The sequence below is a fragment of the Silurus aristotelis genome, assembly GCF_946808225.1.
Source record: "Silurus aristotelis genome assembly, chromosome: 18".
NCBI classification, from domain to species: Eukaryota; Metazoa; Chordata; class Actinopteri; order Siluriformes; family Siluridae; genus Silurus; species Silurus aristotelis.
Genome location: NC_139591.1, coordinates 12,662,466 through 12,673,055, shown reverse-complemented (window position 1 = coordinate 12,673,055; position 10,590 = coordinate 12,662,466). Strand labels below are relative to the sequence as shown.

Here is a 10,590-nt window from a genome sequence, read left to right as displayed (position 1 = left end):
CACACACACACACACACACACACACACATACACACACACACTATGGAAAGAGTTATGACGTGCTCATTACTAACGCAAACTTTAACCCGAACTCCCCGCATTGTGCAAGATCTTGGAGGTGCCCCACTGCCCAACCTCCAAGATCTTCACTCTTGGAGGTTGGGGAGTGGAGAAAATGCCTAAGAAAATCACTTTGGACCCCACACACCCAACCCACTCTCTCTTCAAACCCCACACCCCCAGCCCACTCTTTCTTCAAACCCCACACACCCAGCCCACTCTCTCTTCAAACCCCACACACCCAGCCCACTCTTTCTTCAAACCCCACACACCTAGCCCACTCTCTCTTCAAACCCCACACAACCAGCCCACTCTCTCTTCGAACCCCACACACCCAGCCCACTCTCTCTTCGAACCCCACACACCCAGCCCACTCTTTCTTCGAACCCCACACACCCAGCCCACTCTCTCTTCGAACCCCACACACCCAGCCCACTCTCTCTTCGAACCCCAAACACCCAGCCCACTCTCTCTTCGAACCCCACACACCCAGCCCACTCTCTCTTTAAACCCCACACACCCAGCCCACTCTGTCTTCGAACCCCAAACACCTAGCCCACTCTCTCTTCGAACCCCACACACCCAGCCCACTCTCTCTTTAAACCCCACACACCCAGCCCACTCTCTCTTCGAACCCCACACACCCAGCCCACTCTCTCTTCAAACCCCACACACCCAGCCCCCTCTCTCTTCGAACCCCACACACCCAGCCAACTCTCTCTTTCAACCCCACACACCCAGCCCACTCTTTCTTCGAACCCCACACACCTAGCCCACTCTCTCTTCGAACCCCACACACCCAGCCCACTCTCTCTTCGAACCCCACACACCCAGCCCACTCTCTCTTCGAACCCCACACACCCAGCCAACTCTCTCTTTCAACCCCACACACCCAGCCCACTCTCTCTTCGAACCCCACACACTCAGCCCACTCTCTACAGAGCCCCGTCCACCAGAACAGCCACACACAAATTTTTTTTTCCTGCAGGCTATACTCAATTGAATTATTCATAACTACACATTGTCCATTATAACTTACACATTTCTACATCCAAACCGTACATTTGTAAGTTGCACACTTGTAAATGACATCTTTACTTTCATTTCAACAATATTTTTACTTCTGTATATATAGTGCATTATTTAATTGTCTGTTTTACTTATATTTTGTTATATTATGCCTGGACTTCTCCTGCACTGGAAGCTCCTGTTATCAAGTCAAATTCCTGGTGTGTGTTCTTTACTTGTACTTATTACTTTGTAATAAAGCTATTTCTGATTCTGATTCCGATTCTGTACTCTCATAGGCCTTGCCAAAAATGGATACTTGTAAGGGACTCAGTTCAACTCTTTGTTTGGTTCACCTGAAAACCTCTAAAACCAAAAAGTGTTCCCTAGTAGGTGATATTCCAAATCAGTAATTCATTTATCTGTGCATTTCACACATGCCTTCAGTGGTGTCCTACCTGAATCAGTCAATTCAATTCAATTCAATTCATTTTTATTTGTATAGCGCTTTTAACAATGAACATTGTCTCAAAGCAGCTTTACACAGATAATGCGGTGATTAAAATGAATATGTTCTTTATGAGTAAGTTTGTCCCTGATGAGCAAGCCGGTGGCGACTGGCGACTGTGGCAAGGAAAAACTCCCCGAGATGGCATAAGGAAGAAACCTTGAGAGGAACCAGACTCAAGAGGGAACCCATCCTCATCTGGGTTACACCGAATGTCCATTTGTGGCGGGTATACAATGTTGCGGGGTGCAGTGATGATGATCAAAAAAGTCCACCTCTTAATACCATCATTATGATGCCATGGCTATAGAAACCAATATTATACAGTAACGAAGTATCACGGACAGATATCTCATACACAGAGAATGAATGGCATTTGCTGAATGCATGGAAAGCCAATAAAAACACAATTAAGCAAGATCCCTTCACTGCAGTCACGGCTGACACCACCTGCATACATCATCTCTAACAGAAGCATCAATATTAACCTCATAAAATGACTCAAGGTTTTCAGTGCATTTTCAGGCATTTCTGCATGCATAGTCTGTTTTTGTGTAAATTCTTCAGGAAAGAAAACGCAAAGGTATAAGTGGTTCATGAAAAACAACTGTTTTGAACTGTTTGTGCTAGCCTTTCTTTACAATGTCCAGCTTTTCTTGAAAAGTCCATTGTGTTAAATTCTATTTTTATGTATATCTGCAAACAAATCAATTTCTTCTCCTCTGTAAGCCATTGTGGAATTATTTTTTTTAAATCTACACAAGCTTTAAATCTACACAAATATATTTGAGCGTTTATATAAGTTTGATACAGATGCTACAGTCTGAACATCTAATCAAAGTTGTGGATATCTTGTATGCACTTTTTGGTGTCTGTGAAACTGATATTACCAGGTCCACAGTGGAGAGACTGCAAATCCCCCAAGCTCCATTTTTTAACTAAAAGTTATCTTTGTCATTGGTTAGTGAGAATAGAAAAGATGAAGTTTAAGGTTTCAGCTTCACCCTATGTCATCAGCACGTTTATAACTTGCTGCGTATGTTCTTCTTTTATTTTTTCAATGTAAATGATTGAGAAAACCCAAAAAATAAACCAAAGGAATGTACTTTTATTTACAATATTTACAATAAACGTTCACACAATTTCCATGTATATTCCATTAGTTACAGCTAAATGCATGCACGCATGCCGCAAGAATTTATTGTACAGCATTTATTGTACAGTCTGCATCACTTCTTTTTCGGGAGTTTTGGGGTGATGAAGCTTGGAGTGCATCCTCAGACACTTTCTGTGCAGTCGGACTGGTGAGTCTTTTCTCTTTGACCGTTTGGAGTTCAGCCGCTTGGCTTTGCGCCTCGGAGCCGCGAGATGTCGCCAAACGGCCGCACCTTTGCTCCAGCGCTCGATTAGGGGCGCGTCATGAGATGAAAAAGAGGTGGAGCAACTGTTAAAGACAAGAGAGGACTGTGTTTTAAAATGGCACCCTGGTCATTCTTCATCCTTTTTACAACTTTGCAATTAGCACAGTGACATGCTCTGCATGTTTTTATTCCTTATTTTAGTGTTCAGAAATATACATTTATATTATTTTAGTGGTCTGAAATATACATTTATAGATGCTGTAGGCTTTAAGATAAGATAAGATAAACCTTTATCCGTCCCACAGTGGGGGAATTTCTATAAATTTCTTTATAGCTGAATTAAAAGCATATCCCTAAGGGAATCAATCCAGGGACAATACATTTTATTATTACAATCCACTTTAGTGTCCATTTTTTATCATTTTAACAATATGGAAAGATTGGCAATATGATAGTGTGTGCTGTTACAGGAAAACAATCAACAATGCATTTGTGTTTTTATCTCAAATGAAGTGGTTTTACTCTTAACACCCAAAAGTTTATCATTTTCCTAATACAGCATGTCCTGAAGTGTTTTATTCTACTAATACAGCAGCAGTTATTAAGGTATTATACATTTTAATTAATTAATACATTATTTATGTTTTGTTTTTTTTACCCATTTAAAGTTGCATTCAACACTGGAATGTGGAACGTCATTTCCTGTCAGCAAAATCCTCTGTCATGAAAACTACCCAATATGGCAAAAAACCCTGACACTTAAGGTTCCTTCCATAAATGCTAGATAACTGTCTCCTTATAGAAAGCGTTACCATGCCAACGATCATACTGTATGCTTTTTTTTTATGAAAAAAACAAAAACAAACATTTAAAAAATGTTTTTATTAATTTATAAGGCAATATGTTCCTGTTACTATAGAAACAACAACATATTACAGCCAGTATTTATGACAGAGCCGCTGTTATAGAAATTAATTAACACCTTCAGGCCATTCCCTGTGGAAAAAATTCCCACAGCACTTTGCTATAAAACACATTCTTGTTTCTGAACATCTGTGCTTCAGATAGAATGTTGAATTAAAATTTTTCTGTGGTCACTAATGCACATTGTTTGCACTGTACATATGGTAGAGCATTGTCAGAATCATAGAGTGAACTGAATTTTCAGCTATATTTACATGCTTGACTAAAAAAAGCTACAGTTTCCCAAAATAGTACACTATACAAAAAAAACATGCAAAGGCATGGCATAGCTGTCAACATTCACACTGTATTTAATACAGTTTATTTATTCTAATTAAAAAACAAGCAAATGTCATTTTACACCATCTATTTAATTGGGTAAACTAACCTTTCACTCCCAGTGCAGTCCTGAGGGAGAAAGAAACAGGATTGGGACACAAAGTCCAGAAGCCAGAAATGAACCTTGTCAACTTCATCCTCTTCAGCAAGCACTCTGGCAAGTCTGTTGAACAAACAGCAAACTTTAGCCTGTCTGTGTATGCTAGCTCCTTTACAGTTCGTCCTATTATAATGCAGTATATGTGTTTACCTGGCTGTACAGTTGCAGTGGTACAAGGTGGCATGTTCAGCATTGTGAAGGCCAAATTTCTCCCTCAGTGCAGGTATCTGATAACTACAGGTGTCCAAGTCTTTATAACTCTCACAGAAGTCCAGTTTATCTATAAAGCAAGCAGTTAAAAATGTTAGAAAATGTTTATGCAGATAAATGCAGGAGGAAGCCCATTTAACAGCCATGTGTTGTACCTTTTTGCCTGGTGTAAATCTCAGGGTGGATGTGTAAATTTGTTGAACCTGTTGACTGTGTTTTTGAAAAATTTGTTTCCATCTTTGGTGAGTCTGTTTGTGGTTTTGAAGAGTCTGTTATCTTTATCTGTGGTATCTCTGCTGATTCTGTTCTTGTTGATATTGTTGAATCTCGTGAGTCTGTTTGTGTCCTTAATGAGTCAGTTGTTCCTTTTATTGATGAGTCTGTTGGGTCAGTTTTTGGGGCTTCTGTTGTTTGTGTCATTGGTGAATCTGTTTGTGTCTGTGCTGAGTCTGTTGTTTCTGATTCTGGTGAGTCTGTTGTTTGTCTTTGTTTTAAGTCTGTTGTTTTTACACGTTGTGAGTCTGTTGTTTGTGTTTTTGTCGAGTCTATTGTTTTTCCAAGAGCCCCAGACTCCTGAAATTTATTAACTGTAACAGATATCCTTTTGGGCACAGACACCGATGAATGCTTTTCATTGGCTTCTTTAGTGACGATATCAGATGGCATTACCAAGTCATTAGTAACTGTGAGATCTCCAAATGAGACTGTGTGATGAATGCTTAAATCCAGTTTATCATTTACTTCTTCTGATGTGGAATTGTAATCTGTTGCCTCCTTTAAAAGGGCATATGTAGACATCTGAGTATGTTTACACCTGTTAGAAAAATAGGAAATGGAGGATTTTTTTTTATTTTTTATTTTAGTGCATAGCCATGTAGTTCTATTCTAAAAACAAATCTTTTTTTAAATGTAAGTGGATTTTGTAAACATTGTACACATATAATTGACCACATACAGTATAAGCTTACATTCCTCACACGGAATTGCATTGATCATTGATTTGCTCTGGTTTACTAATTTACATGATATCAAGGGAATAGCTTACATGCCCCACCAGGTCCTTTCTGAACACTCAATTCTCTGTGAAAATTCAAAGCACTGCATCTTAAGAAGGTTGAAATAGCCGTAACCCACCATATTAGACATTCTATCATTGACATTATGAAGGCAGCGGCGAAATCTGAAACAAAATCACAGTGACAAATCACGTTAAGATAACATAGTCTTATCTCAGTAGTTTGGCAGAGGCTCACAAAAAATGTTACTGAAGACTATGTAATAAATAGCTAGAGGTGAAATATGGATGTCGTAGATGTTTCTGGTAATCAAATAAGACTTACTTGCTGTCACAGTCACAGTGTGATAAAGTGAAGAAGTTAGTGTTGAAAACCCCATAGCCAAATCCAAAGGAAGCAATGGTTTGTTCACAGTGGTCGTGTTCCCTGCAGCACTTATCAGTCTCCTCAAATAAACCTAGAACACAAGATGACAGGTATATTAAATTCCAGTTTACCATCAAACTGACCACCAAACATAGTACAATATCCTAATTAATACATTTGGTTTACCTAAGTCTGAAAAATTTGATGCTTTGTTCCCAGAGCCACACCACAGAGTGCCTGGAACCAACCATGCTCGCTTTGAACGCTTCAGCTTTTGCAAACTTTCTCCATTGTTCCGATAAATTATTTTGCGGTCCATACTTTGAAGGTCTCTGGTCCTCCGCACAGGCTTTCTCAGTTCTGCCGATTGTCCCACAGCTACACAGGGGCCATCAGGTTCAACCAGCATACTGATGTTGAAGTGTCCATCAGGTTTGTCTGATGCATTCCAGCATTTTGATGAAAAACTTTTAATAACAGCACGGTTGCTGCTTGCAATACAGTCCACCAGGCTATTTTCCTTGCTCCAGATGCTGTGAAATAAGACAAAAGATCGCTCTTTGCCCACTGTAGTCTGATGAAGAAACATGTAATGTGTCTGTCCATTTGAGATAGAGTTTATCCAGAAGCAAGAAATGCTGTCTCTTGCAGATATTCCTAAATGAATAGCAGCAGAAAAATCTATTAAAACTGAAACAAGGCACACTATAACCAGAAAGAGGCAGTGGCCATTCATTTTATATTCCAATCCCAATTAATGTTTTTTTTAATTGTGAGAATTTACTTGAGAAATTCTCAATAAGGGAAGGCTGTTATTTTAAAAGTTTTACTGCCTGAAAAGAGAAATCTGTTAAATGTCTCTAACACAGCTACTCTAGCTATGAGTCAGGGCATTACATCCTGGGTTTTTTAAAGCATAACTTTCCTCATATTGTTGTCTTACATCAACGTCAGAGGGAGTGTTAACATGCTTGGCTTTTTGAGTTTTTTTTTTTTTTTAAGTGTAGAGCCGGTTATTGTAACACACACACACACACACACACACACACACACACACACACACACACACACACACACACACACACACACACACACACACGCATGATTCAGTCCTTGTTAAAAATGATGGACATGCACATACACATAGTGTGAGGCATCAGATATTTACTCATACACTTTATTATGGCTTATCAGACAAACTTTCATCTTTTATCATTAACAATAATTAATATATGATCTTCCTGGATGACGTGCCTTTTAACAACATGACAACAAGACAGAATTCAAATTCCAGGGGAAATAAAAGCACATCTGCTGCAGCTGTAAAGAATGCAGAATAATAACAAAAAGCCGAAATATCAGTTTAAAAGTAAAGTAGTGTTACGATATTCTTGGCATGTTTTCATTAATATTGACTGAAAATAAAAGACTGTTGAGAGTTCAGGTCACTTTTCTACATTAAAAATCAATTATGCAATGCCATACTGGATATGGACTATAAAGATAAGATGAAAAAAGCCAGGCACGTTTAGAGAATGCTGCAGAGTTTACATAGCAATGCAAAGTTCATGTTGGTTCCACTTGCGTGTCTGGCTGCACTGACTGGTCAAAACCTCACCTGATTTCACATGAACATTTCTGTCCTATCACCACCAAAGGCATGTTAATGATTAGCTGTGCATCCTTGCAAACACCCGTTGAGCAAATCAGAATCTAATGACTATAAAAGGGTTAAATCCATCTCTGTAAAAAAAAGTTCATTTGATTATTCTTTTGGGAAAACAGAGGGTTATTAGCAGAGCCACTATTTCACTGAGGCATTTTCAAAAAGCTAAGAACCCTCGAACCTCCAGGGTTTACATTTGTTTATGCATTTATGATGACAGCAGGTTAGTTTGTGCCAATTTCTTTAGTTTTTTGTTTTTGTTTTAAAGTGACACTCTTCGTAAATGTGTTTTTTGTGTAGTTTAACCATACAAACACTGGGAAAACAAAGCTTTCCTAGGGTTTTTTGCTTTTAGGACCTATTATGTTGAAAGTATGAAGCTGCTCCCCGACTGCTCCTTTCAGTGTTTTTAAGGTGTAGGGTCTGGACAGCTTCACATTTGAAACCCCTGCCAAGCTAAATAATGAGGCAATAACACATTTTGCTTTGTCAACAATGCTTTATGCCACTCAAGTTGATCATAATGACATGTCAAGGTCCTGTAGTGCTTAATAATAAATCAAACATCCGGAGCTGGGCTGCAGACAATAAACCCCAGGCCTCAGATCAAAAAGAGAAAAAAATTACAAGACCACAATTGCATGCTCTGCATTCTTATTACATAATATGGAAGTACTGTGTGGATGTGCATGCTGTGGTGTTATCGATGTTCATTGTTGTCCCTAAGGTCAGACTTTCTGAACACTTTCCTGATAAAATATTTACTGGACTCACTAGCATGATTTCCCATGTCAATAAACGTGTATATACATAACTTATTCTATTTCTTTATAGTACATGTAATTGTATGCCATATGTTTACATGTTACATTATAAGGTGTAGCTGATTCAAGTTTCCACTTGGCTTCATTTAAATGCACACATTGATTTTTGTGTGAATATATACAGTGGTGTGAAAAAGTGTTTTCACAAGTGAAAACATAATACAAGTGAACACAACATGCAGTTTGTAAATTAAGGTTTTTATTATTGAGGGAAAACAAAATCCAAAACTACATGGGCCTGTGTGAAAAAGTGTTTGCCCCCCTGTTAAAACTGTGGTTTATCTTAGTTCAATTTCTCTAGCCACACCCAGGCCTGATTATTGCCACACCTGCCGTAATCAAGAAATCTCCTAAATAGGACATGCCTGACAAAGTAAAGTAGACCAAAAGATCCTCAAAAGCTAGACATCATGCCAAGATCCAAAAAAAATTCAGAAACAAATGAGAAAGAAAGTAATTGAGATCCATCAATGTGTGTCCCATTACGTCTGCCATAAAATTTACACCGCATTTCAGAAAAAGAACATCATACCAACAGTAAAATATGGTGGTGGTAGTGTGATTTGGTCTATTCACTTTGTCAGGCAGGTCCTTGATTGGGGTCTTGACTGCGAACAGGTGTGGCAGGAATCAGGCCTGGGTGTGGCGAGAGAAAGTGAACTCAGGTGTGATAAACCACAGTTTTAACAGGGGGGCAAACACTTTTTCACACAGGGCAATGTATTTTGGATTTTGTTTTCCCCCAAAAAATAAAAACCTTCATTTAAAAACTGTATGTTGTGTTTAAATGTGTTTTCTTTTACTAATATTTAAATTAGCTGATCTGAAACATTTAAGTGTGACAAACATGCAAAAGAATAAAAAATCAGGAAGGGGGCAAACACTTTTTCAAACCACTGTATGTGTAAAAAAAAATCATAATATAATAAATCATCCTACTGACAGTGGGCATCTCAGAGACGTCTTCCTCCTCCACAATGGAAAATGAGATTATGTCACACGCTGTCAAACTCGTCACTTGACCTTTGTGCCAGATCTTCTGAGACGGCTGAAGGTGAAGTCAAAATCACCACAGTGCAAACACAACACTAACACCTTGCTATTGCAAAAGGCTTTTCTCTGCCAATTTACAACATTTCATCACTCTTTATTAGTCCATGTATTATTAATGACTTTATTGGCTACAGTAGGATAATACAAGTGTATACACTGGAAAAAAAAAACACTGAATATATACCAAATTTTTTTTAGTATCAGTCGCAACATAACATGGGCAAACATATTTAAGAAAATGTCTATGCACAAATAACATTTTTTCAATAAACAAGCATTTAGTCTGTATATATAAACACACCGTCCTCTTTATTTGGAACTCCTGTATACCTGCACATTCATGCAGTTATGTGTGAATATTCCAGAAACTGATTCCCTGTGAAGCACAGTCTCTAGAGTTTATGAATGATGCATGGAAATAGAGAAACAAGAAATGAGCAACGGTTATATGTGTGGAAACATCTTTTTGTTAATGGAGGTCAGAGGACAATGGTCAGATTGGGTGGAACTTCCAGAGAATCTAAGATAATTTACATAAGCAATCTTTACGACTGTGGCATTCACACATAATGGACTGTTTGGGTCTGGAAAAAGACCACGTTATTGACCAGTTTGCCTCAAATCCTGTTCTTGGCTGTTAGGAGTGGAACGTGATCTGCTATTTTAGCTCATCCAACTTAAGGTTTAATTTTTTGTGCTGTTGAGATGCTTTTCTGCTCAACCCAGTTGTAAACTGTACCTATTTGAGTTACATCCTTTATGACAGGTCAAAGGAGATCTGCAGAAATATTCTCATTAATCCATCTGGTGCAAACACTGATGCCACGGTAAAAGTCACAGACATCAGACTTTTTTCTTCATTCTGATGTTTGATGTTAACATTACCTGAAGCTCTTGGCCTTCCCTTGCATTGCACTACTGCCACATGATTGACTAATTAGAAAACTGCATAAACATGCAGATGTTCCAAATATAATAAACGATGAGTATATATATTCTTCAATGTATTTTTTATGTATCTGAACAATTAAAAAAAAAATAATAATAATAATAGTTTTATATATATATATATATATATATATATATATGTGTGTGTGTATATCACTTACTGTGCAG

General features: G+C 38.3%; 1 protein-coding gene across 1 annotated transcript; it reads right to left on the bottom strand.

Annotated features, from left to right (window-relative positions):
- Positions 1–2,664: 2,664 nt before the first annotated feature.
- On the bottom strand, positions 2,665–6,810 carry pla2g3 (phospholipase A2 group III). The gene is made up of 7 exons (XM_083567541.1): positions 6,118–6,810; positions 5,890–6,022; positions 5,595–5,729; positions 4,705–5,363; positions 4,490–4,619; positions 4,289–4,402; positions 2,665–3,020 (listed from the first exon to the last, which is right to left on the bottom strand). The coding sequence occupies exons 1-7, from the start codon at positions 6,665–6,667 to the stop codon at positions 2,789–2,791; spliced, it is 1,953 nt and encodes a 650-aa protein (XP_083423667.1). The 5' UTR covers positions 6,668–6,810; the 3' UTR covers positions 2,665–2,788.
- Positions 6,811–10,590: the final 3,780 nt, after the last annotated feature.

What these genes read in the sequence shown, in the direction of transcription:
- pla2g3 (XM_083567541.1), bottom strand. Translation starts at nt 6,667, where the DNA reads ATGAATGGCCACTGCCTCTTTCTGGTTATAGTGTGCCTTGTTTCAGTT. An exon ending in ATCAAATTTTTCAGACTTAG is followed by an intron (nt 6,023 to 6,117) that starts GTAAACCAAATG and finishes CTTGTGTTCTAG; the next exon opens with GTTTATTTGAGGAGACTGAT. An exon ending in CACTGCAACTGTACAGCCAG is followed by an intron (nt 4,403 to 4,489) that starts GTAAACACATAT and finishes TTTGTTCAACAG; the next exon opens with ACTTGCCAGAGTGCTTGCTG.